General features: G+C 39.5%; 2 protein-coding genes across 29 annotated transcripts in view; one reads left to right on the forward strand and one right to left on the reverse strand.

Moving 5' to 3' along the window:
* LOC135108998 (NADPH oxidase 4-like) overlaps positions 1-27,627 on the forward strand; it is a 120,062-nt gene that overhangs the window by 83,616 nt on the left and 8,819 nt on the right. For 18 of the 22 annotated variants that reach the window (XM_064019941.1, XM_064019943.1, XM_064019945.1 and 15 more), the window contains 5 exons: positions 3,612-3,731; positions 4,663-4,846; positions 5,813-5,913; positions 8,888-9,050; positions 19,021-20,115. In XM_064019941.1, the coding sequence (XP_063876011.1) occupies positions 3,612-3,731; positions 4,663-4,846; positions 5,813-5,913; positions 8,888-9,008 (526 nt within the window). In that variant the 3' untranslated portion in view covers positions 9,009-9,050; positions 19,021-20,115. Of the gene's footprint in view, positions 1-3,611; positions 3,732-4,662; positions 4,847-5,812; positions 5,914-8,887; positions 9,051-19,020; positions 20,116-23,386; positions 24,137-27,627 lie in introns of those variants that run through there. The other 4 variants (XM_064019947.1, XM_064019951.1, XM_064019948.1 and 1 more) reach the window with 2 other exon arrangements.
* The window catches only part of LOC135108997 (mucin-2-like), a 35,898-nt gene continuing 18,896 nt past the window's right edge, over positions 10,626-27,627 (reverse strand). For all 7 annotated transcript variants that reach the window (XM_064019938.1, XM_064019934.1, XM_064019936.1 and 4 more), the window contains exons 4-12: positions 27,112-27,627; positions 25,465-26,946; positions 24,664-24,816; positions 24,428-24,532; positions 22,618-22,749; positions 20,954-21,318; positions 20,465-20,708; positions 18,963-19,065; positions 10,626-17,943 (exon numbers count right to left, since the gene is read on the reverse strand). The exon at positions 27,112-27,627 is cut by the window's right edge. In XM_064019938.1, the coding sequence (XP_063876008.1) occupies positions 16,085-17,943; positions 18,963-19,065; positions 20,465-20,708; positions 20,954-21,318; positions 22,618-22,749; positions 24,428-24,532; positions 24,664-24,816; positions 25,465-26,946; positions 27,112-27,627 (4,959 nt within the window). In that variant the 3' untranslated portion in view covers positions 10,626-16,084. The remainder of the gene's footprint in view (positions 17,944-18,962; positions 19,066-20,464; positions 20,709-20,953; positions 21,319-22,617; positions 22,750-24,427; positions 24,533-24,663; positions 24,817-25,464; positions 26,947-27,111) is intronic.

Here is a 27,627-nt window from a genome sequence, read left to right on the forward strand (position 1 = left end):
GCCAAAAACTCCTTCATTAACAGAAAGTGTTGAAACCTTTCAAGATCTAACTCCCCTCGTCACTTCTGGCATCTAGCCAAAAATATCTCCAATAACTTTGCTTCTTCTTCTTTCCCTCCTTTATTTGAACCAGATGGCACCACTGCTATCACATCTATTTCCAAAGCTGAATTCTTTGCTCAAACCTTTGCTAAAAACACTACCTTGGACGATTCTGGGCTTGTTCCTCCCTCTCCTCCATCCTCTGACTACTTCATGCTACCTATTAAAATTCTTCACAATGATGTTTTCCATGCCCTTGCTGGCCTAAACCCTCGGAAGGCTTATGGACCTGATGGAGTCCCACCTATTGTTGTCCGAAACTGTGTCTCCGTGCATGCACCTTGCCTAGTCAAACTCTTTCAGCTCTGTCTGTCAACATCTACCTTTCCTTTTTGCTGGAAGTTTGCCTACATTCAGCCTTTTCCTAAAAAGGGTGACCGTTCTAATCCCTCAAACTACCGTCCTATTGCTTTAATTTCCTGCCTATCTAAAGTTTTTGAATCTATCCTCAACAGGAAGATTCTTAAACATCTATCACTTCACAGCCTTCTATCTGATCGCCAGTATGGGTTCCGTCAAGGCCGCTCTACTGGTGATCTTCTGGCTTTCCTTACTGAGTCTTGGTCATCCTCTTTTAGAGATTTTGGTGAATTTTTTGCTGTTGCCTTGGATATATCAAAAGCTTTTGATAGAGTCTGGCACAAAGCTTTGATTTCCAAACTACCCTTCTATGGCTTCTGTCCTTCTCTCTATAATTTCATCTCAAGTTTCCTTTCTGACCATTCTATTGCTGCTGTGGTAGACGGTCACTGTTCTTCTTCTAAATCTATTAACAGTGCTGTTCCTCAGGGTTCTGTCCTGTCACCCACTCTCTTCTTATTATTCATTAATGATCTTCTAAACCAGACTTCTTGTCCTATCCACTCCTATGCTGATGATACCTCCCTGCACTTTTCTATGTCTTTTCATAGATGTCCAACCCTTCAGGAAGTAAACATTTCACGTGGGGAAGCCACAGAACGCTTGACTCCTGATCTTTCTAAAATTTCTGATTGGGGCAGAGCAAACTTGGTATTGTTCAATGCCTCAAAAACTCAGTTCCTCCATCTATCAACTCAACACAACCTTCCAGACAAATATCCCCTCTTCTTCAATGACACTCAACTGTCCCCCTGTTCTACACTGAACATCCTCAGTCTGTCCTTTACTTATAATCTGAACTGGAAACTTCACATCTCATCTCTAGCTAAAACAGCTTCTATGAAGTTAGGCGTTCTGAGACGTCTCCACCAGTTTTTCTCACCACCCCTGCTGCTAACTCTGTACAAGGGCCTTATCTGTCCATGTATGGAGTATGCTTCACATGTCTTGGGGGGTTCCACTCATACTGCTCTTCTAGACAGGGTGGAATCAAAAGCTTTTCGTCTCATCAACTCCTCTCCTCTAACTGACTGTCTTCAGCCTCTCTCTCATCGCCGCATTGTTGCATCTCTAGCTGTCTTCTACCGCTATTTTCATGCTAACTGCTCTTCTGATCTTGCTAACTGCATGCCTCCCCTCCTCCCACAGCCTTGCTGCCCAAGACTTTCTTCTTTTCTCTCAACCCTATTCTGTCCACCTCTTTAACACAAGAGTTAACCAGTATTCTCAATTGTTCATCCCTTTCTCTGGTAAACTCTGGAACTCCCTGCCTGCTTCTGTATTTCCACCTTCCTATGGCTTGAATTCCTTCAAGAGGGAGGTTTCAAGACACTTATCCTTCAGTTTTTGACTACCACTTTGAACCCTTTTATGGGACTGGCATTTCAGTGGGCATTTTTTTTATTGGATTTTTGTTGCCCTTGGCCAGTGTCCCTCCTACATTAAAAAAAAATAAAACTATCTTATGAGTTCTGCATCACTAAGTCCATTCAGTACATCCTTTCTGGATAAATAATTTGTGGGCTGGAGATGTTGTGAGGCAGCCATCTTGTCTGTAAGAGTGTCTGTCATAAGCCACTAAGACAGGATAGACTGGTGTCTGGGAATGGATTAATCCATTTTACATTGATTCCTATGGAGAAAATAGTTTCAATTTTTCAAACATTTCAGATTTTGATTGTTATTCAGGAACAAATTAAGTTAAAAAACTTAGGTTCCACTGTATTTGCTTTTTTTTTCCATTGAGGTTGTATATTGCTAATTCTATTCATTCTTGTATAGTAGAGGAAGGAAAAGAAGAGTAAAAGGTATGAAAGGTAGAATATATTGGGTGAAAAAATAAAGGGAAAGTCAAAAGCTAAAAAAGTGTGTGAGCTTCCCACACACATTGTCATCATCTTTTGTGAATACAGTACAGACTACGCCAGTAAGTCTGTTTTCAGCCATTGTGTGTGTGTTTTATATGTGTATTTAGTTTTACAGGTCACCCATCACTAATCTGGCACCGATAGGACCTTCAGGTGCCAGATTACAGGAAGATTAGAATACACTTAACCGAATAATTAATCATCTCATCCTACCTTTACCCTGTAAATCAGTACAAGTTGATCAATGAGTGTGGATGTACTGATACCACTTTTTCCACTATAACTATACTGATACTTCATTTCTGGCCAATACTGACAGTATCAGTACAGCCAACACTGATGGCAAACAACCAGAAATTTTTCCTTGTTTCTTTGTCATAAAGTGCTGAAGAGCCAGTGCTATATAATTCACACAAGCTTCACACAGACACACTGTTTTTGAGTTTTTTTTCTTTTATGGATAGTGTACAGTGTTTGCACTTTACACAACAAGAAGCATTTCCTTTATTCACTGGAGCCATGGGTGAAGCTAAAACAGAAAAACAAATAGGAATGGCTTCCCTGTGTTTGGAAGTGATGCCAGCTGTTTATGCAGCAAGTAGCATCTCCTCCTTGTGACCTGTTTGGCTTCATAATGCTTCTCAGGTCATCCATTCCTTGCTTTTGTTATTCTTGTAGTGCTTCTGTTTCACTATTACACTGCTTCCTCTGTCCTTTTTTCCAACTCTGTTAAATATATTTTATCATCTTTCCAACAAACAGTAGCAGCGACCCAAGAAATTTAAAACTATGCTAGCTGGATTAGTGGTGGAACCAGATTAGTGATGGTCTACCTGTAATATAGAGGACTTAAGCTACTCTTGTGTGGTTTTGTCTCCATATCTATGTTTGTTGAGTCTGTTCTTTTGCTGAAGTACATACATTCCTTTCCTCTATTACACTTAGTCTATTCCAGATATCTTGTTTGTACTTTGTATTTGTATGTACGTGTGCATTAACCCAGATTTTGGGCATGGATAAATGTGTGGACAAGTTAGGTTGGATATTTATGAGCGTGGATATTGGATTAAAAATTGTTACAGACAGGAAAGATTTAGTTTTCAGTTGACAGGTAGAAAAAAATATACAACAATGAAATATAAATTACTTGAGTTCAAGGAAATTTTTAATGATTTTTAATTTGGCAGATAGAGAGAAATAAAGATTCATAAAATTATAGAGTTCAAATTATCCAAACATAGTCATACTTTTCTCTAGATTAACATTACTAAACATTGGCAGACTGTATGTGGATGGCCCATTCACCTCCCCAAGTGAGGGAATGCTGCACTACCCAGTGGTGATCGGTGCTGCTGGAGGCATGGGCATCACTCCACTGGCAGCCACACTCACTCACATACTGTAAGCCTCTCCATCATTAAGGCAGCCATATTCACTGTAAGCCTCTCCATCACTCCAGCGGCCACACTCACATACTGTAAGACTTGCCATCACTCTGGCAGCCACACTCATTCACATACTATAAGCCTCTCCATCATTCAGGAAGCCACACTCACTGTAAGCCTCTTCATCACTCTGGCAGCCAGACTCACTCATATACTATAAGCCTCTCCATCACTCTTCCAGCCACTCTCACGTACTGTAACCCTCGCCATCACTCTGGCAGCCACACTCACTCACTGTAAGCATCTCCATCACTCTGGCAGCCACACTCACTCATATACTGTAAGTCTTTCCATCATTCATGTGGCTAGTAATGTGATGCAGCCTTGCTGACATGTTAGGTGTGTCTCTGATGTATCTAAGTCACAAAATGTCAAAAGTATCAGTGCCAAGAAGTAAACAGGTTGTGCAAGTTGCTTCCCCATAATTTCATCACCTTAACACAAACTTTAAATTGTGAAAGTTCTTAAGACTGATGCATCCACTCTTAACACTGTAAAGTGGCCACTCAAAGAAATGGAAGGGATTGTAATTCTCTAATTTTAAGGTTTTATTTCCAGTATTCAACTGTGCAAGTATTCTTATTTTTAATGAATGACTACAGTATTCGCTCAAATGTTTTTCATCATAATGATAGGCATGCAATTTATGAATTTGAATGAGATTAAGTATTTTCATTAAATATAAGTGTTACAAACAGCCCTGTTGTAAGATGTATTTATAAACACCATTGAATATGCAGACAGTCTATTTAGGAGTTCATACCAAGCTTCCCAGGTGCAGTTTTTTCATTCCTGCAATGCTTCTCTTGTAGAGACCATAGCATATCTCAAACCTTTCCTCCAGACACTACAGTCTTTTTAAGTCTGTGCACAACACTAAATTTAAGGTGCTGCCATCCATTGTGGCCAAGGAGAGTCCACGTGGTGTGGGCTGTGCGGGACGCCAGACTCCTGCACACCTTTGCTCCGCTGTTGTCAGGTCTGCTGCGGCTGTGCTGGGAGACACAGGCAGAGGACCGGGCTGAGCTGAGCCTTCATCTCACTACTCCTACTTCTCCACAGCTCCTTCAGGTTTGACCTCAATATTGAAACTCTCAGAATTGATACACAAATTACTTTCATGTATGGTAGTTTTGAGTTATTGCAGAATTGTTTCACTATGTCCACTTCTCCACAGCTCCTTCAGGTGTGATCTCAGTATTGAAACCCATAGAAATGATGCACAAATTATTTTCACTTTGACTTATTTCAGAAGCATCTTGCTCAAAACCTTTCTATTTTTAGTATGACTAGAATTTTTCTGTTTCTCCTCAAAACTTACTATTTTATGTTCATAGTATGGTGGCATTGCTATAGGTAAGAAACTTGTGAGGTTATTTGTGATTTGTAAACAGAAATTAAGTGTGAGTTAGATACATTTATATCAGATGTGCTTAAGAAGAGAAAGCATTGTGTCATGAAGTGATTGATGTTTGTGTAATTCATGCAGGGAAGGAAGTGTGGTAGTTCTCTTCCACCAGAGGGTTTGTATTGTATCTTTTTACAAGGTTATAGAACAAAAGGTCCTGTGCAAATCATACAAGCACAAGTTAACTTGGAATAAGAGGAAGACAAGACGTTTGGAGTACCATAATATGAAGTGAAAAAAAATTATCCTAAAGAGTGAAAAGCTGTAGACTAAGGAAGATGTGTGGGGGGCACTTCCAGAAATCAAAGAGACGATGTATGCTTTGCATTTGGGTGTGGAGAAGAAAGAATATGATGAAAGAAATAGAAATGCAAAATGACGATGTTGTAGATTTATGGGATTAGGTAAGAGATCACCTAGTGCTATGGAAAGCATCTAGATTGAAAAGTAAAGCTTGAGTAATAGAAAAGGAATAGAATGGAAATACTTTCTACAAATAATAGGTCTGAAAGATGTATTATATTTTCTTATTTGAACTTAGCCTCATTCATGCATAACAAGCAAATTACTTTATTAAAACCCTTGAATTTTTTATGAATAGTCATGCACCTTGTTACCACTCATCACAGGACCTGTTTGCATCAGACCATCCTGCACTCCTTCCTCGCATCAGGCAAGGAAGGCCTCAGTGGAAGCACCTCTTCCAGGAGTGGCAGTCCTTATATGCAGGGTAAGAAGTAATATTATAATTGTGAAAATGTGTGTGTGGGAGAGGAAAGTGCTTGCTGCATTTGTGGATGTTGAGAAGCCATACAGTGAGGTAGAATAGGAGGCAATGTGGATAAATTGAGAGTTTATGGAGTGAATGGTAAATTAATAAACACAAATATCAGTAGATGTGTCAGAATTTAAGAAGTAGGTGAAAGTCTCACAATAGAGAGGGGTGTGAGGCATGGGTGTTCAGGGCAATACTTAAGTTGTAACTGAGAACAATCAGAATTATTTCAAGTGATTGGAATCAATTACCGTGAAATAGTCTTAACTAGGGAATGTGAGGAAGACATGACAACACTGAGAAGATGAAGTAGATGGGATTTAGAAATACCTCTCCTGGAGATGATATGGACTCAACTTTCTGCCTAGACACACACTCTCTCTCTCTCTCTCTCTCTCTCTCTCTCTCTCTCTCTCTCTCTCTCTCTCTCTCTCTCTCTCTCTCTCTCTCTCTCTCTCTCTCTCTCTCTCTCTCTCTCTCTCTCTCTCTCTCTCTCTCTCTCTCTCTCTCTCTCTCTCTGGAATCTATTTCAGAATTTTAAAGGTGCACCAGCTGCCTTGGTAGGATGTGTCACTGCCTTGATATCTTGAGCTTGGCCATCATTCTCAGCGATATTTATTATGTATTATCATTGCTTGATTATTGTACATATTTTTAATCTTGTTTTCTTTGTGAAACATATTATACATTATTATTGTTTGATTATTATGCTTGTAATTTTGAAGTTGAGGAGGTGAATTGGTGCCAGATTCTGTTTAGAAGTGCACCTCACCATTGCAATTACCTCGTCCTGAAATGCCTGCATTGAGCAGCTTCACCAACCCATTAAGTAAATGTCTCCACTTTCCCACAGGCATCACACACAAGACACAGGACAGTTTTTTAGACCTTACTTTGGGTAGAAAAGAGTTCATATGGCCCATCAAATACAATACCTATATTTCCTTCAACACTTGTCATGTTTTCCTCATTTATTTGTTATTTATTTATTTATTTATTTATTTTTATGTATTTAATTTTTATTGATTTATGTATTTACCTATTTTTTGTTTTTGTATATTTATTTATTAATTTATCTGTTGATTTATTTATTCACATCCCAGCCAACTTGCTTTATAGTTTTTAGTTTTTCATTCCTTAAATTTTGAACTATATCTTATTTTTGTTACTTTTACCTTTTATTTTAACATTGCTAGTATTTTTATGTAATTTTATATTTTGGCACCATATTACCTCAGTTGTTGCAGCACCAAACAGGAAATTTTTTCAATAATTTAACTTCACCTGATGAATAATTATGAAAATCAGTGATGAAAAGTAAGATATGTGGGTCCTGCTGAGCATTTCAGGGAAGTGGGACCAGGTAAACAAGAAACACAAGTAACAAGTATATTTTGCATTCCCTTAGTTAACTGGTAATCCTCCTTTCATCATCTCCCATTCTCTTATGACATGTTGGACTTCATCACAAAAGGAGACTAAAACTTTTAAATTTGCATTTCTTAGAGAGGTTTAGATTAAGAGGGAACCTGATAGAGGTCTTTAGATGATGGAGGGGTGATGCAATCAAAATTCTCAGGACCAGTATTCAGGATAGAACTAGAAATTACAGGTTCAAGCCTGGAAAATTAGATTTGAAAAAGAGATAGGAAGGAATTGGTTCTCAAATAGAGTGCTAGATAAATGGACTCAATAATTAGGTTGTTAGTGCTGAGTCATTAAGGAGCTTTAATTTTTTTTTTTTTTTTTTTTTTTTTTTTTATGTAGGAGGGGCATTGGCCAAGGGAAACAAAATTCCAATAAAAAAGAAGCCCACTGAGATGCCAATCCCAGAAAAGGGTCCAAAACAGTTGTCAAAAATTGAAGGATAAGTGTCTTGAAACCTCTCTCTTGAAGGAATTCAACTCATAGGAAGGTGGAAATACAGAAGCAGGCAGGGAGTTCCAGAGTTTACCAGAGAGAGGGATGAACAATTGAGAATACTGGTTAACTCTTGCATTAGACAGGTGGACAGAATAGGGGTGAGAGAAAGAAGAAAGTCTTGTGCAGCAAGGCTGCAGGAGGAGAGGAGGCATGCAGTTAGCAAGATCAGAAGAGCAGTTAGCATGAAAATAGTGGTAGAAGACAGCTAGAGATGCAACATTGTGGCAGTGAGAGAGAGGCTGAAGAGAGTCAGTTAGAGGAGAGGAGTTGATGAGATGAAAAGCTTTTGATTCCACCCTGTCTAGAAGAGTGGTATGAGTGGAACCGCCCTCAAACATGTGAAGCATACTCCATACATGGACAGATAAGGCCCTTATATAGAGTTAGAAGGGGGGGGGGTGAGAAAAACTGGCAGAGACGTCTCAGAACGCCTAACTTCATAGAAGCTGTTTTAGCTAGAGATGAGATGTGAAGTTTCCAGTTCAGATTATAAGTAAAGGACAGACTGAGGATGTTCATTGTAGAAGAGGGGGACAGTTGAGTGTCATTGAAGAAGAGGGGATAGTTGTCTGGAAGGTCGTGTCAAGTTGATAGATGGAGGAATTGAGTTTTTGAGACATTGAACAATACCAGGTTTGCTCTGCCCCAATCAGAAATTTTAGAAAGATCAGAAGTCAGGCATTCTGTGGCTTCCCTGCGTGAAATGTTTACTTCCTGAAGGGTTGGACGTCTATGAAAAGATGTGGAAAAGTGCAGGGTGGTATCATCAGCGTAGGAGTGGATAGGACAAGAAGAAAGGGTGACAGGACAGAATTTCTTATAGTCAGAGGAGTTACGTGAGAGGTATACAGCACAGATAAATTGAATTTAAAAGTGATGGGAATGATAGGATGAAATAGCTTGGTATTTTTCATACAAGGACTGTCATGTGTAGGCCTGGTGGTTTTTTGCAGCTTCCCCTATTTTCTTGTGTTTTTGTCATAATCATGTTGTGCACGATTTCCAGGAAGGTGGTGGGAGTGTTTGCTTGTGGGCCACGAAAGCTCCGCCATCAGGTGAAGAAGCGGTGTCTGGCAGCTGTGTCTCGGGGAGCTGCCTTCCATTACCACCAGGAGTCCTTCTCATGATGACACAAGCAAGATAACACCTTTCTTCTTAAGACTTCTAAGGTAATTTATTGATTGTCTCTCTCTTCCAATGTTATAAAGATGCGGGAAATTAAAAGTACAGTAACTGAATCAAGATACAATTTCTTTCTAAGACTTTTACGATTATTTATAGAATGCCCAATGTTAAAAAGATGCAGGAAATTAAAAGTACGATAATGAAAAGTGTGTATGAAAGATGGCATGGACACCAGTGCAGATGGAGTGAATTGTGGAGTGGTGGAATGGGTGAAAAGAAATACACTGTGGTGGTTTGGTAACATGGACAAGATGAAGAGCAGAGTCTTTGTAAAGAGTGTGCATGAGTGAAATTGAAGAGCCTATCAAGAAGAAAGGTCACTTGGAAGGTGGAAGGGTCAGGTAAAGGAATGTATATGTAAAGAGTGATTTGAGAGGAGGAGAGTGATGAAGGTTTGTTTGGAGAGAGAGAGAGAGAGAGAGAGAGAGAGAGAGAGAATGCTTGATTTAATAGAGGTGGAGTCTGGCATGGTCATCCCCTCAAGGGATTCCCCCAGAGAGAGAGACCAAGGCATAAAATAAATAACAATTCATTGTCACTTTTATTACAAAATTTATATATTTTTGAAAAAATTTGTTTCCCATCTGACTATAATTCTCACATCAGCCAGTCTTCAAAACATTCCCATTATCATCTATCATCTAATGTGAATTAAAAGTAAAAAAAAAAAAAAATCAGTAATTTAATGCCACTTTCAATTGCTATATTTATGGGGTCAGATGGCTTTCGGTCCAGTGTCTGGCTCATCATTGAGAAGGTGTAGCATCTTTGGTTTACAAGTCATGTTGATAAAAACCTCTCAGATTTGGGTTGCAGGGGAGTGAGGTGACCAGGAAGTGATAAAGGAGGAAGGTGTGTTACTTTTGGCAGTGCTCTCAGGAATGAACTTCAATAAACATTTGAGTGGCCACATGTTACAAGGGATTAAATGCCAGTCACTTCAAAACTGTTAATAGTGTAATCAGTTTCCAAACACTTGTGAATTTGAACAAACTGGTTCCTGTACAAATTTTCCAAACAAAAAACAACAAAAAAACATTAGTTTTTGAAGAGTCTCAGTTCCCAAACAGGCAGGTGAGCAGCTGTGTGTTTCCAAGGCTTAGAGGCACAATGGGACATACCACTTAACAAGTTATGCTACAGTGACTTCCCTGCCTCATTTCCATTTCACAGTACCATTCTGTTTTGTTGTTTCTTTGTATGTTAGTTAAATAAGCCACCAAAATAGGACTTTAACTCCAGTTTGGGGTGCTTGGTGTGCAGCTTTTAGTTCCCAGCACCCACTCACATCATGCTGAGTTTGCAGTGGGGTAATTTTTCCCACTCAGATTGAAAATTATTGTGAAATTTTTCTAATGCATATGTACATTATTACCCATATTCAGCTTGATTATTATGCCATTTTCCACTTTTTTTGATGGGGGCCATTTTTGGGTGGATGGTCCCATAAGAATCTCATAGAAAAGAGCAGGAAAGAATTTACCAAAAGTTACATGGTGTACCAATATTCTTTTCCACTGCAAGGGAATATAGATGCAAAGATATAAATATGTACAAAGTATATATTTAATGTTTTATTATTAAAAGATACATTTAGTCATCACATATTGTGAGTTTACCATACTTAATGGACCCTGAGAGACAAACATAGGTCCCTTCCAACAAAAACACAAAAAGAAAAAGAAATTATTAAAATCCATTTGAACTTCAACAACATTATGAGGTATAAAAAATAAATTACTGAAAATATGTTTCTCCATTTGTTATGTTTGCCTAGAGCAGAAATAAACATTTCAGCATGTTTTGCTTAACACTTCAAATCTTACCACTGCCAAATGTAATACAACAAATGAAGAGGAAAGTATCCATGACATATGAATATTATACACAGAACTACAGCACAAAATACTTATAATGACAGAACAAATTTTCTTCAAAAAAGGCACTGGATAGTCCCCATAAAACCCTTGAGAAATCACCTCTTGGGACATTTTAACTCCATGGAAATATTTCAATGCATGTTAACTTCAGAAAAATAAGAACTGACTCTGAGCAAGTGAAAGTGTGTGTGTGTGTGTGTGTGTGTGTGTGTGTGTGTGTGTGTGTGTGTGTGTGTGTGTGTGTGTGTGTGTGTGTGTGTGTGTGTGTGTGCAGGCATGTATATAAGAACATGGGAGGGTAGTAGTGGATATGGCACAGTTTGATTGTAAAATCACAAGGGAAAAATGGATTAGTCCTTAAAACAACAGGCATTGCTGACTGCAAAGAGTAACTCAAATCAGTCTCTAGTTTACCGTAAAGTTTGGAATTATTTTGTCACTGAATGGAAACCTAATGGGTAATTCCTGTGTATGTATCTACCTATAGGTATACAAAATTATAGTAATGGTGCTAAGTGTATCATGTCCAATAGAAAGAAAATATTTTGGACGTAGTTTTGGTAAATCAAATTCCATTGAAACTTCCTTTTGCAGAATATTAAATTACAAAGGAGCACCATTAATGTAATTCCCCACAAGAACTGACTCCAGGCAGAGCAATGCTCATCCACAGACAACTGTGTGATGCACATGCTGCTGTGACGAGTTGACCTGTGCACCACTGTACCTTTACATTAGAGTTCCCTTTAGCATGTAATGTGCTAATACAAACTAACGCTGCTTACATCAATAGGATTTCACATTTTGGGTGTGCGAGTGCTATGGTTCCTCTGCCAATTCTTGCTGTCTGTGTCACTGTACATACTCCATTTTTTGGGGAGCATGTGCACAAAATAATTAGAGAAAGAGTGCAGAATATTAAATTAACCATAAAATATCAACAAAGTTCACAAATACTTATCATCATTGTCATGTTGAAGTATACATTGGGTTCTTTGCTTGGAAGGGACAAGTAGTATAAAATCATAGAAATATAAACCTAGGTGAAAAATGAAACCTCAAAAATTTACTGTTGAGTGTGGTATGAATGCTACTGTCATCAAAATATCACGTTCAGGGGTTCGCCATTTTGGGCATACATTACTTGTACTTTTAAAGGAGTTCACAAATACCTCCAGAAAACTTAAAGGATGAAATTAACCACATTATGAGAAAGTTGCTGCCTGTACTGCATTCTTTTATCTTGTTCACATGGAAGAGCCAGCTGAAGCTTATTGATACATAGCTGCCAAGAGAACAGGAAGATATGAACTATGCATGTATACCATTCACCACACATACAAACACAAAATCATGTATACACACACACACACACACACACACACACACACACACACACACACACACACTATTTGATTTCGCATTTACTAGAAGCATTTATCATGACCTCCCAAAGTATTCTTCATGATGCAAATAATAAGAAGTGTGTGATTTTCAAGGAACTGGTTGAACATGAATGAGAATGCTACCACACAGAGGCATCATATAACTGTTCTTCATGGTATGGCTGCATTATAGCCATGATATGTCAAGTGTCTGGGCTTAGTGCATGAAGTAATAACATTGCTCTGAACTTATGAATAAAATAGCATGTGAATATAGGCATTCATGTGCCTGTACTATGTCACAAGTTCTGGTGGTCTTCAAACTGATGAGTTTTTGGGAACATTTATGGTTTTACCTAAAACTGGTTTGCTTTTCCATATTCAGCGTTATATTCATCAGAATGTCATGATCCACAAGGACATGTGCCTTACTTTGAATTATTAGAAAAAAGTAAATAAATAAACACAAACTGATTCATTCATACCTTCATGCAATAGTATACATGTGCTGCTTTTAAGGAGTTGCAAGAAATGTGTTCATTTTCTCTTTGGAAAAGATGTTTCTATTTACATTGTATTTAAAGGTGAATGTCACTGAATCATATCCAACCAACTTTTTACAAAGCAGCAATGTTTCTCTCCTCAAAAAGAAGGGGTGGGATGAGGGCTTATTAACATTGAAGTGTGCAAATTTTGTTTATATCAGTACCATGGGCTTGTAGCTGTTATGAGCTCAACACTCGCTTGCACTTCAAAATAGGTGCCCCAGCCTTTATTGGCAAGAATGGTATTTGTGTACACTCTGCCTCATACTGCCCCAAAATAGCATGTTATGACACTTCAGTGATTTCCATCACATCCACCACCTCCTGATGAAAGTACTCACTGAGAAACTGTAGGATAGCACTGTCAAGATCTTGGAGGGGATGCTTGTCTATACTGCTGCCTTCATAGTAATGAATGTTGTACCTTGCTACTACACCTTTGTGGCTTGCTTTATGATTACAGTGATAACAAAATCTTACAAAACGACTGACAAGACATCCATAGAAATCTTGCCAGAACATTTATGCAACTCTGGGATCATCTAGTATTTTACTACTTATAATGCTCAAGCGAACAGAATTTTTCAAGAGAAAAAGAGCATTCTGATTTTTTTTTTTTTTTTTTTTTTTTTTTTTTTTTTTTTTTGTAACATTAGGTAGGTGGAATGCCTCCTGCCTTCTCCAGTAACTGGCAGTACTGTGTAATCGCGCACCTGTGTTGCAACTTTTAACACTGACACAAGATTTTGTGCCACTCCTCCACTTTTGAAATGTTGGAGATACTGAAAAATAAGCCACAAAAAGAAAATTACATGTAAATTCTAAAATAGCAAATGGACACATGCTAAAGACAGTCATTATTTAATGCACCAGAATGGTTTGCCTATCCTTACTGTGCTTTGTATTGGCAATGGTTATCTACCATTTTGCAAATGAAAACATGAAAATAGACCAAAACCAAGCATGTGAGGCTTGGAGTGGTGCACATACTGATGCAGAAAAGATGTGATAAACTCCACCAGCTGCTATGTCTTTTCAGTCCTGTACCATATAAGTATAGGCATACATCAGGTTTATTGGTGAATGTTGTGTGTGTTCTGAGTAGAGTGTGGGCAACATAAACTATCACCACTCTTATTATCTCTGGAGCTAGTGACAACAGCCATAGTACAGCTTCATTACATGCCACAAGACTATATATACTTTTCGTCTTCTAGATACCTCCTCCTTTGTTGGGATATCTGTCTGGCACACTGATTGAGAGGCCAGGCTCTAGTACGGTTATCTTTGCCACAAGAGACTTGAGTTGCAAATAATATCCCTCTATATCAGGCAGTAAGCATACATCACTAATCAGTATTTCCATCTATAAAATCCTGAATTGTATGATGTAAGGGTCATTTACTGTGGTATTATTGGTCAATATTTTTCATAGAAAATTAGCATTATACAAACACAAGGTACACAACAAGAATTTTATCTTTCACTGTGACATGTACAATAATCAAGTTGTGTTGCAGCTGTTGGACTTGTGGCACAATGCTGTTTGGAGTATGAACACATCCACATCAGGTGTGGTCTCACTTTGTCTCACTGCATTTGGTATTGGCCATCTCAGACCATTTCATGTGCCACATGATAGGCCACCATTGCCAATACAAATAATAGCATTTGTTCAGCATCAAAAGTCAACCAGCCATAACACATTTTTCATGTCAGCAATATCACAAGAGTTCCGCATCATACATCACTGGTTGTAACAAAGGAGAGTAAATGTTCATACTTTTCACCACATTATTGCAGTATGTCCTCCTGGCAATTATGTATGTATTATGATTTTCTTTCTCTTTACTTATGGAGAAAAATAATCTTGCATTATGAATAATGAAAAGAAATTTTGAATGTCCCCCACTGGAAGCATTCTATCTCAAGCAGCCAGTCTACCTGTGGCAAGTCGGATCTTGTTTGCTCCACATTCCCAAAACTTAATCTTATTACGTATCTTTAATAACACGTAACAAGGCAGCATTAACGGCCTTGCAGGAATTATGGTAATTAAGTAGATATAGATGTCTGTAATGATATGACAATGCATGTATGTATGGAAGAAGTATTAACCAACAATCATGCTTATTACTGGGCAAAAGCATAACAGCACATACTGACTGGTTTTTGCATACAACACACTGCAGATGAACTACCATGTGACAAAAACTAGTCAACCTCCCAAAAAATTATCATTCCATTGCAGTACCTAGGCTCAGACTCCCTGAAAATTTCAACAACCTATGGGACATTATTCATAAGTACCTGGCAGAAAAAAATGTACACACAAACTGGACTTCATACCACTGCAACAGTTAGAAAAAATGAGACAAGCTTGTAAAAAATCACACTTGAGATCACATACTTTGAGAATGAGAGTTTTCCTTATTAAGGGCATTATCCATGAATTTACTGTTTGGTTTAAATAATACAGGATCCTATAAACATTTACACCTACTGAAACATAGGTACACCACAGGGTTTTTAAGTATTAAAAAGTTTCTGCCGAAATCGACAATCACATGGGAAATCCTATATCTAAATTCCCATACTTAGATGCCTTCAAATTAGAAAGTCCCAAGTACTTTTGCTGCTAATAGCTTAGCTGTGCATTCCGGCCGTGCACCACCAAAACACACTTCAGTAAAGTAACATAACCATAAAAATTGAGTCATCAAATCTGGGGATTCCCCTTTCCAACTAGACACTCTTTACTGAGCAAATATTACCTGGCTATTTACATCCAGAAGGGTAGGTGAGTAGGACTAGATTCAACATAAAGAGGCTAGAAGGAAGATGACTCATAGCAAACAGCCATATGTTGAAAATATAAAATTAATGTACTATTAATACACCACAACAATCAAGGTTTGATAACTATCAATATACAAGTCAACTCATGTTGCTAAAGGTTGTGTGAGTATTTGTGCAACATAAAACTCTTGAACCCCCCACAAATAATTACCTATCATCTGTTAATTTAGTAATGTCTATTCTGAACACCTTTGAACACCTCAGAAATGCCTTTGCATCCAAACACATCATTTGCCAATACCTGATGGACATAATGCAAGATATCTGGAAATAAAGCAGCTAATAGAAATATCTGGAAATCAAATGGCAACAAACCATACACATCTGGAACACACCCAATGACCTTAAATCAATAATAGCTGTGTGAATTCCTCTGCTGACTACCGGAATGCCCGTATGGCTGAGAATGATTATGCCGACCAGAGTACTCGTTTCCATAGTGCTCACTGTACGAATATAAATGGGAACTGTAGTCTCGTGTCTTGTGGTCGCTAGAATGGTCAACATTGGAAGCACCTTCACCACCACTCTTCCTCCACTCTCCGGGGTTACAGTTCCAAGTCCTGCTATCCTGGGTTATGCTTTGTGGGAACTTTTTATCACCATCATTTTGGTGCAACTGTTGTGAATAGTTTATCCAATGAGAATTTGGATTGTACAGACTGTCATTTCTGTCATTCTTTTCATTTTTGTCATTCCTCTCTTCACATTTTTCTTTTCGTCTCTTCTTGCTACTTTTTTCCTCTACCTGCTTTTTAAACCTTTTATCTTTTAAAACATCCTGAAGCACCACTTTCACTTCTTTCAGACTACTGCCATGTCCCTCTCCATCCTCATTTACTTCCTCCTCCTCTTCAAATGGTCGCATGATATCACCCATTTCCTCCTCCTCCTCCTCATCCTCATTTTGCTCCACTCTGTACTCCCTCTTCCTCTCCTCACCCACACTGTAATATGCTCCAGAACCTTCCTGTTTCTTTAGAGTTAATTTCAGACCACGTTCCTCTGTCCTGATGCGCAGAGGAGGAACAAGGGCACGCTCCTCACTCTTGAATTTAATTTTCAGTTTCTTTGGTGGTCTGTCTTCCTTTTCTCTGTCTTTTCCTCTTTCTTTAACTTTAGTCCTTTCTGATTTTTTCTTATCTTTATCCACTCTTTCTCTACGTTTCTCTTTATCCATTTTTTCACTTAGAGTTTTGACTGGCAGAGAATGAACTGGTTTGCACAAATTGTTACTAGGAATGTCTAAAGTTGCATACTTTAGAGGCTTAGAAGCATCACTTGTGAGCCTCAGATTATCACACAAATGTTCAGAAAACCTTGAGGGCAGCACACTGTCATCACAGTTTATCAAGGATGCACGACTGGGACTGGCTAATGTAGTCACATCACTGTTCACCGGACTGTTGTTGAGACTGCCAGACGCAACCTCCCCATCGCAAATCACCAACTCCTCCTCCTCATGCTCAGAATCTTTTTCATCCTCCCCATCCTTCTCCTCCATGCTATCAGAGTCACTAAGATTGTTGCAGCTCACTTTTGGAACAGGAGATGGAGAATGCTGTTCCTCTTTCTTGCTGTTATATTTTGTGACTAGATGACTCTCCTGTCTATCCTCATCTTCCTCGTCCTCTTCATCCTCCTCCTCTTCTTCATCCTTCTCTGCCTTAGTATTCTCTTCATCCTCTTTCTCTTCTTCATCTCCAGTGTGTATGTGGAGGCAAGTCTCTCCTTCCTGACTGTCATCAAAGTCATTCAGATCTTTCTCACTCATGAAGTTCATGGTTTCATTGCCTGCTCTTGCTTCATCCTTCTCTTCCTTTCCCTGATCTTCATTATCATCCACAATGCCAATTTCCTTCTTGCTTTCTTCACGATGCTGCTGCTGTTCCTCCTCCTCCTCCTCTTCCTCCTCCTCCTCCTCCACCTCCTCCTCATCCTCCTCCTCATCCTCCTCCTCTACTATCACTTCTTCGGTGTCTGTGGTCTCACTTTTGTCTAAAACTTCTCTCTTGATGACATCATTCAGAGTACTATCAGCAAATAAATCTTCATCTTCAACCTCTTCCTCCTGTTTCACGTGTTTATTCCATGGATCAAATTTGTAGAGTTTTTGACTTTCCCACTCCAATTCCCAAGGATAGAGGCCATCAGAGTTCACAATCTCACTACAGGCATGGTGAACAGTACTTGGTGGAACTTCCAGTGCTGAAAATACAAATACCATTTCATTTCCTTTCCTTTAAAAAATATGCACTACCAAGTGACAAATTAGTTCTCTGCAACAATGTGTGAAGCTCTACTTATGTGAAATGTGTATTTCCAAAGAAATTTACCAAATATGTTATATATCTAACTCTTTATGACAACTGTTTTCATGAAATGCTCTTAAAATTTTGTAAAAAAAGTTTTTGTCAGGTTTATTCATATATTATAAAAGTAAATGGGAGATTATTACAAGCTGAGAGGAAAAATGTCTGACCACAAAGTGCCAAATAGGTAAATTAAGAGATCTAAGGGAGAAGTAGCAAGAAGACTTCAATGCAACACAACTAAGTGATCTAGGCAAAAAAGAATGCAATGCAACATCTGAAATTGGAGGATGTATGGGTTGCAGTGGGAGTGGTGCTTGTTTGAAAGTGCTCCAATGGAGTGTGCTGAAGAAGTTTGTGATACAGGAGTGAGTAGTGAGGTGAGGAAAGGAAGCAAGTGGTGGAGTGAAAGAGTAGGTTGTGTGAATGCAGGGGAAGGATGTGATTTTGTATAAGAGATGTAAAGAGAAATCTAAATAATTTGTGTGTGATACAAGTGAGTGCAGATAAGAAGGGAGGGAATAGGCTGAAATTTCCTCATGTACAAGTAATATGCTCTGGATGAGAAAGAAAATGTGAAAGAGGACATTAAGGAGAGAAAAGTACAAGAGAGTGGAGGAAGGGAGGATGCTGACTGAGAAAGATATTGTTGAAAAGGAATCAGCTGAATATATTAAGGTAATGTTTCATGCAAGAGAGGATACAATGGCTAAGATTGTTGCAGTAAGAAAAGAGCAAGGAACAAATTACATTAAGAAAACTGAAAGAGAAAGCCTTGTCTCAGCTATCTCCTTTGACTGATATCTTAAGTTGGTAAACTAAACAAAATAACTTGCAAGCATCTATGGAATGCAAGATAACATTCTAAGATTTTTCCTGTTATTAAAACCTAAAATAAATCAAGAATTTACTCACTTTTACCATTCTGAACATCTGCCTTCTCTTTCTCAAAATTGTTTTTGTCTTCTTGCAGAAACAGCCGATATAGCATCACAGTCTCTGAAGACGCGTGGCGGCGCTGTAACACAAGACAGTGTTAGTTTAACCAAATAATCCCAGTGAGAACATGTAATGCAAAAAGAACCTACTATGTATCATGCTACACTACAAAGAACAATTTACTTCTGCTTTGTTCTTGGTTCATAAAAAGTAATAGCCTTTGTGGGAAGGGTTTAGTCATATAATTAACCCTGCCTTAAGGCAAGCTTGGATATTAACCAAACACCCAGGCTGGTTACAGCAGTGAATACCTGTCCCCACATCCTTACTGCACCAACACACATCATTATTCACTGAAATGTTACCAAAGTTGGTGAAAGCTCCCTTCTCTACAAATAAAACAATAATTCTTCCTATTATACATAAATCCTTCACTCCTTCTTTCATTCTTTTCAGGTTCTGCTCTCTTTCTACATAACCACTACACCTGAGCAACCTATAAGTTGCTATTTCCAACACTTGTGTCCTAACCATAACATGGACATTGAATTTTCATTCCATTTACTTCTGTCTATTTTCTCTACTTCATATCTCACTTCTCGAGTGGTGGCCACACTGGAGCAGCTTTCTCCTTTGACTGTTCAAGTCCTCTCCTCTCCTAGCACCTATTTAACAGATGCATCCCTGTTTTCTAAATGACCATCTCCTAACAGGACACTTTATTTCACTTTTTCCTTATCAATGTGGCCATACTACATCTTTCATTTATTCCATCACACTTCGCCCCTTCATTGTCACAAATTTCCATGCTGCAACATTCAAACACTTCCCTGTTCTCACATTCCCCATCTTGTTTATTTGCGGTCCCTCTCAGAAAACTTGTTTCCACAGGACACACTCTAGATTGGTGTACCCCATTCCAGCCTCTGATTTGTATGTTAACATTAGCTGGGGAGTGATACTTCTGATGTTTTTTCCTCCATGTACATTCTCCTATATTATGTTCTTTCATTTCTTTGTTACTTTTTTTCTCTTTGGATTTGTTTACTTTATTCCCTTCTTTTCTTGACCCACACAGGTACAGAAACAAGCTTGTTGTGTAAAAGAATAATAAAGAAGTATAAAAACAGTAGTGTACTTCAATACAAACTTGCACGACAAAGCCTTTTTGAAATCCCACAAAAATGTGAGCAGCACAGTTTACTTATCTCTGCAACAACTATTCAAGTCTCCCAAAATAAGAAAGCATTCAATTTACAGGGAGACCCTTGAGAAAACACTGAGGGAGTGGTGCAGCATAAACACACACACACACACACACACACACACAAAATAAGCATTCATCAACTCGTATTCAACACTGTAGATTTAAAAAATGGTGAGTTTGAATATACAAATCAAATCAAATTTCCTGAGGACAACAATCATGATAGTCACATGAATATTGTAGGATGCATATTTTAAACACCAGGACTTACCATGCTGTCTTTCACAAGTAGAGATTGATACTTGTACTTCATATTATTAAACTTTTTCAGAAGGGCTTCAGCTTGCAACTCATATTGGGCATTGGACTCTGCTAACTCCCACGGGGTGAAAGCACACTCATTGAACACGTGGTAGCGAATGAGACGCTTGCAGGCATCAATCTTATTCTTGAATGGAGTTCTGTAGTCAGGATTGAGGGCTCCATTTTGGTCAGTCTTGAGCTGATGTTCAAAACTGGGAAGAAATACAATCAATAGTCAATACAGAACACATGAGTTAAGTTACATTTATCTATATTTATTAAATAAAAGTTTTTACTTTCATTTAATAAATATAGATAAATGTACAAGATTAATAGGACACTATCTTACAAAATTTTTCTCCTGTCAGTAGGAACAAGAGCATTCCATGTTTGCTTAAAAACTTAAAAAGATTTTGTATAACCTCATCTATCCCTGCTGGTCTTAACAAGTACTTACAGCTGTTCCTTAGTGATGCTGTATGCTGTAGCTGTCTTGGGTTGGCTTGGGGAGTGTTCCTGCATGCCTGATGCAGAGCTGTTGTGGGGGGAAAACTGGGGTGGCAGCACCATGCCTGGCTGGACCAGGCTCTTTGGGGACGGTCCAAGGGAGCTGAGGTGACTCATGGCAGATGTGGAGGAGGACACCGGTGAGCAGTGCGGGGAGGCTATCTTGGCATAGCTGAGGGTGCTGTTGGTGGTGCTGCAGCTGGACACAGTGGTGGAGGTGGTGGGTATGGTGGGGGAAGACACGGACGTGGCAATGGTGGGCATGCTTGCCCCATGGCTGATGGTGATTTTGGTTGAGCCATTGCTGCCTGTAATCTGAAATATAAAACCCAAGTTGAATAAACTTCTTTAATTGTGACTACAGTCTCCAGCAATAATGGCATAACAACTGTATGAGCAGCTGGACCAGCAGATTGGTATATGTAGCACCACTGCATGTGCACTATTAGGGAGAGTGAAGAATGGCCAATGAATGGGAACAAGGAAGGGAGGGTGGAAACTGGTTTGTGGCAGTACCACATATATCAATCTGCTGGTCCAGTTCCTCACATAGTTGTCACACCATTATTGCTGGAGACTGTACACTTCACAGCTTTTGCAGTTTCATGCACATACAATAATACTGGTTCTGGAATGTGATGACTGCCTCAAAATATATAGATTTTGTCATGGATGATGCTAAATGAATAATGTTTGAAAACCAATTTGTTCAAAAGGGGAAGCATTCAATAGCTGAGGTTCTACTATACATCTAAAGCTATACTATTTTTATTCTCAGAAAAATATTTAGGCATTGGCTGAGATCCGTTAGCTACTCTGGGTTTTAATATCATGAAAAGTCTTGGTTTTACATAAATATCACAACATTTGACAACATAGCTTTGTGGCATTGTCATTTAGGTCAAGCACCTGGGGTGCTTATCAGTAGGGTCAGGTGACTCAGGTCAGAGAGAGGGGTGGCTCAGCCTTTCAAGGGACACTCCCAGATGGAAGCAACTCCCAAGTGCTCACATGTTCTTCACAGCTCAGAGAAAAAACTTATTTACAACAAGCATAAGTACTTTTAGAAAAGAAGGGCCAATAGAGGTCCTATCATTGCATCCTCCAGAGCAATAGCTCAAACAGCCAAAGCCACTTATGTGAGTGAGACGACAGTGCAACGAATCTGCTGTGCCCCAAATCGAGATTACACTAAATTTACCATGAACAAATAAGTTGTAGAAAAAATATTCACACAGTACCATACAATACTGAGAGAGAGAGAGAGAGAGAGAGAGAGAGAGAGAGAGAGAGAGAGAGAGAGAGAGAGAGAGAGAGAGAGAGAGAGAGAGAGAGAGAGAGAGAGAGAGAGAGAGAGAGAGAGAGAGAGAGAGAGAGAGAGAGGATGGATGCCTGTTCTTTCCATCACAGTGTTAAACTGATAATTGGTCCTGAAGAGGCATGGCAATGCAGCTCATGGGGAATTCCACTACTCAGCCAATGCCCAAATGTTCTTCCAGGAATAAAACCACTATAGTCTATTTACACACAAAGTCAAATTCCATGTTAGCATGCTTGTCTAGAAAACTGCCTTCAATTCATGCAACCCAAAAACACCTGAACAGGAAAGCTTACCTGGGTGCTGGGAGAGAGGTGAGAGGAAGTCTGCAGGGTGGGGGAAGATGTCACAGAAAAGGAGGCAGTGCCCGGATCTTTGCACCTCTGCAACACTTGTTTGCTATGATCCATTATTTGTCTCTGTTGGTCCTAGAACACAAGACAAAACAGTAAAATATTTGACATTTTTTCCTTAATTATGGAACAGATATAAACTGACACATTCTCAAGTTTTAAACAATCTTACAATCAAAATAATTAAGATATATTTTAATGAGACTTGGGTGTGGAGCAAATGACCAAAAATAAGGAGCCAAGCAGCTTAAAGAATTAAGAAATATCTGAGGTGTGCAAAGAAGAGATGTTGAAAGTAATGAACGTGTGTAATAAAAGACTTTGTGTGTAGTGTGCACGAATGAAATGTGAGGTGGTCGAGGGAACCCAAAGCTGCACCCTTGGGTGGTAGTTTGACAACACAGAAAAATGGCAGGAAATGATATGACCAGGAGAGTGTACAGGAATATGGTAGACGTGTTTTGAATACAAGAGCATAACTACAGAAAAATGGGAAGATAGAGTACCAGAGAATGTCTGAAACAGGGATGAGAGAAAAGGGAGAGGATTAGAGTATCCAAAAAGGGAATCCAAGGAAAAGAATAAATGGAGACTTGTGTTGTGATCCCTCTGAGGCTCTAGGATTCTTAGGAAAAGGCATCAGACAAGATCGACGATAACTAGATAGATGTTTTAGTAATCAAAAAATTTATTTTCTTTTGTCTTTTTATAGCTATCATGAGATGAAAGGCAATGGTCAAGTGGCTGACGTATACCAGTGATAACCTGGAGTCCCAAATTCTGAGTGATGCTTGAAGCCATTTTCCTGAGACCATCAAGAGGCTGAAGATCACCCACAAGCTGCTCACCAATCCTGCTCCATTACAAGTGTATCAGGGACCATCAGAGAGTAGCATGAGTCTGTACAAGCATTATCTGCCTTGTGGGCAGGGCCACCAAACTTCAAAAGAAACACTCCTACAGCTTGACTGCCAAAGCTTCCAGAAACAACATCCACTGAAACTAAAGGCTGTGTGCTGTCCCCTGAGCTCCTCATGCACTTACAACCCAGAGTAGCATTGATGGCATGTTGGTGATCTCATGCCATGACAGAAACTGACAGCTTCTAAGAACTTCAGCTCAGGACTGCAAGTTCACCACTTCCAAGCACTGACCACTCAACCAACACTATTCCAAAGTACTATCTGCTACCGAGGTAACACATCTGACAGACCGATCCAAACTGCTAACCAGAATCAATCACATCTTGGATACATGTGAAGTTTTCATTAATTCTGAATAAAAAATGTGAACTGTATTAGCCATCAAGTAAGAAATACACATATTAAATAATTACAATTACCAATTCTAATTTCTAGTTTCTATTTCAAGTGTATCATGTTCACACTATCATAAAGCTAAAAGAAAAACAAACCTTCAGTCAAAACTTCAAAACTTGTAAATAAAATGTTTATAAATCAAACCATGGTTTGCCTGCACATCATTTAGCAAGGGTTGCTGGTGATATGCCTTGAAATCAAGCCAGGCTTTGGGTTACTGTTGTCATACACAACACATAAATTTCACAGGCTGCACTTCACAGTCAGGTGCTGCCTGTCATCTTAATGGAAAGCCCACCTTCATCTGTATGGAAAGCAGCTTTGCAAACAACAGTTACAAAGACATTTTCATAATATACCTTACATGAAATCACACATTAAAACTAACTTTTAAAATTCCAACTTAAAAACACTAAAAAAAACTGATTTCTCACCTGAGGTAAATGTTTTATTTGCTGCTTGAATTGAGTAAGCGTGATGATCTTGTGTCCAACAGGGTGGGAGTAACGAACAGGAGTGGGCTGACTTGGTGTTGAAGTCTGGACAGAAAGATCATTGAGGATATTGCAAACATCATAACAAACCATTACCATCATAACCCAACATATACACCAGAGTACTTAGGGAGACTCTTGTAGGTGTCAGCATGATATATCAGGTGTCAACTTACTATTTGTGGTTGTTGTGTAGTGGTGACAGTGACCGGCTTCCCTGTGGCCATTATCTTGCGGCACTCAGCATACAGCTGCTGAAGACCTGCATGATCCTGGTCAGTCTTCTTGTTCTGGAGTACTTGGATTTGGGCATGAACCTTCTTGAGTGCCTGTGTCAATGGCATGACCCAAACACATAATTGTTAGTTTTATCAAGACAAGGTTGATTAACACTACACAGCCAGCCATAACTTCCTGCAGGTAAACAAATGCTCAGTGCTGTCACCTGTGATGCATCCCACAATGATAGCACTCAAGCTTCCAGTGTGTATACATTCACACACATTATCTTATCATAAGATCATGAGTACCTACAAAACATTGTGCAAAATAATGACATTGGCTTACTACTACCCTTTCTATTACTTCCTTCTGATAAGTCTGCTATTACTGTTGACAAACATGTTTCTTTATTATTTGACAGATGATTTGATTTTTATTAACCATATTGTTTTTAAAACAAAATAAATTAATAGAATGAATTATAATCATATATTCAACTACACCAAAAATAATTAATAATCAAAAAGATCTTAAGGTTCAGTACCACCCATCACTGCTCATCTTTCATGGCAAGTGTACACACACACACACACACACACACACAGAGCTTAATGGCTCAGTGGTATCATCCCAGACTAATCCATTCACAACACTAAGGAAATTTCAGACAAGGAAGTAGGTATTGTTCTTCCTCAGAGTCTACTAGAACTGATAATGGTTGTATATAATCAAGATGCACAACACAATCAGCTCACCTCTTGATTTTGTGGAGAGAGGATGAGTTGCTTGACATGCTTGAACTGCTGCTTAGGAACAGAGAACATGACCCCCGAGGATGTGGTGGCCGAGGTGATGGTGGCGGTGGTTGTGGTGGATGACGATTGGGAGGTGACTGTGGCTGTTGCTATTCCTGAAGTGGTGACTGTGATGGGAGGAGCAGCAGTGGGGGTGTTGGCACCCACCACGGGTGTGGTATCACATTGCCCACCAGCTTCAATGGTCAAAGGCAAGGATGCAGTGGGTGTGGAGCTTCCCAGGCTGTGGGAGACAGTCTTAATGGCAGGACCACTGAGCCCATTCAGCATGGTTGCCAAGGGCAGTTGCTGCTGGATGGTTCCACTTGTACTTGTACACGTGCCCGATTTCAAACGTTCTTGCAAGCTCTGCTTAACAACCATTGTGCTTGCATTTACTGAAGATATTAAATCTGTTTCTTTATCTTTCTTTTTCTTTTTATTTGATTTAGTTTTGTTCTTACTTGGGTCTATGATATTCTGACCCCTTTGAAGAGTCGCAACATATTCATTTTGAAAGCTAGGAATTTTAGTGTGGTTTTCACTACTTTTTGTTAAAAAAGTGCAAGCATTACTTGTCTGACTAGGAACATTTTCTTGCGAAGGATTTGAAATTTGGGAATGACCTTTAGATATTGGCACATTTTCTGTGTTAGTAAAACTTACACTAGTTTGTGGAATGAGTGCAGAGTTGGAGACGTAATGTTTGCTGCTTATAATAGCACCAGACACAACACTGTTTGTAGCACTAGAAGACACAATCACAGCAGAACTCTGAGGCACTTGGCTAGCTTGACTGGGCACCAGTATGCTAAGAGGAGCTGGCGAGGAAAGAGTTGTACCAGTAGAAACTATACCCTCAGGTAAGCTCATCACACCTCCAACACTAACCACCGTGAGCATGGGTCCTCCATCCGAGACCGAGACTTGTACTGGAACCCCCAGCTGCTCCCCACTGCTGCTGGGTGTTGCCTGTGGCCCTGATATGAGTGAAGTGAGGAGAGGCTGCCCATTGCTTGCTAAAGGTTTTTCTGAGGCAGGAAGGTGCAATGCCTGCAGCAAGTGGGTGTTCTGGGCCACTCTGGAGATATCTGCCCCTGTCTGACTCTTTGAGGTGACTTGTGTCAACTTGGAGGCTGTTTGCTGTAACTGCAGAGGCTTGCTCTTGGCAGTGATGCCGTGCCCGTGGACCACCACATTTGATGTGACTTGCGTTGGGGACGTCAGGAGCTGGGTGAACGATGGCAAGGACGCAACAGGCAGCGTGTTTGGTGCTACAATCCCAGTGCCTGCACTGCCAGCCATGATGGTGGGCATGCTGCTGCCAATGCCATTGCTCACACTCCCGCTGGTAACATTACTTGGTGAAGAAGTCAGTCCCACATTTGTTCCACCAATCACCTGCACTTGTGACTGGCAGGTAGGGATCACCAACCCTCCAACCTGTACAACAAAAATTATTTTCAATTACAGTTTGGAACAAAAGACATTCACAATATAAGCTATAGGATTAAGTTAGTTTATACAATAATATCACATCAATTAATCAATACAAGACACTTAATGATGACATATTACTGTTACATACAGCATGAAGTCATACTCTACCTGAGTTGCTGTCGGTAGCGGGGGACCAATGTGAGCTTTTGTTGGATCTGAACCTAAAATAAACTTGCCACTTGGATCCAGAGTAATGCTCATTCCGCTGGGCATGCTTGAAGTGGTAATCAATCCAGTTTGCGAGGCATTGGTTACCACCGTGCCCGTGACGATGGCATTGCTCATTCCAATCAGCGGGTGTTGGTTTGAGGAGCCAACTACGATATGGTTTGCATTCTCACTGGGAGTAGTAAAGCTGACACTGGTGTCTGCCGTGGGGACTGCTTGTACCGGGTTCACAATGGGAGCTTGAGTCACCACTGGTGCGGGTGTTACCATGGCTGGCACTGCCGTCACCTGAGCTGCAGCGGCAGGGGTCGTCACCTGCACGCCCTCCATCCCTTCCCCTCCTAAACCTAAATCTGGTTCATCAAAAAGCATCAAATCACCATCAATGCCACTCTCTCTTAGAATATCATTTAAATTTATTGAAGAACCTTTTCCCTTGAGTTTTTCATCTTTAGT

This window comes from Scylla paramamosain, chromosome 18 (genome assembly GCF_035594125.1).
Source record: "Scylla paramamosain isolate STU-SP2022 chromosome 18, ASM3559412v1, whole genome shotgun sequence".
Classification (NCBI taxonomy): Eukaryota; Metazoa; Arthropoda; class Malacostraca; order Decapoda; family Portunidae; genus Scylla; species Scylla paramamosain.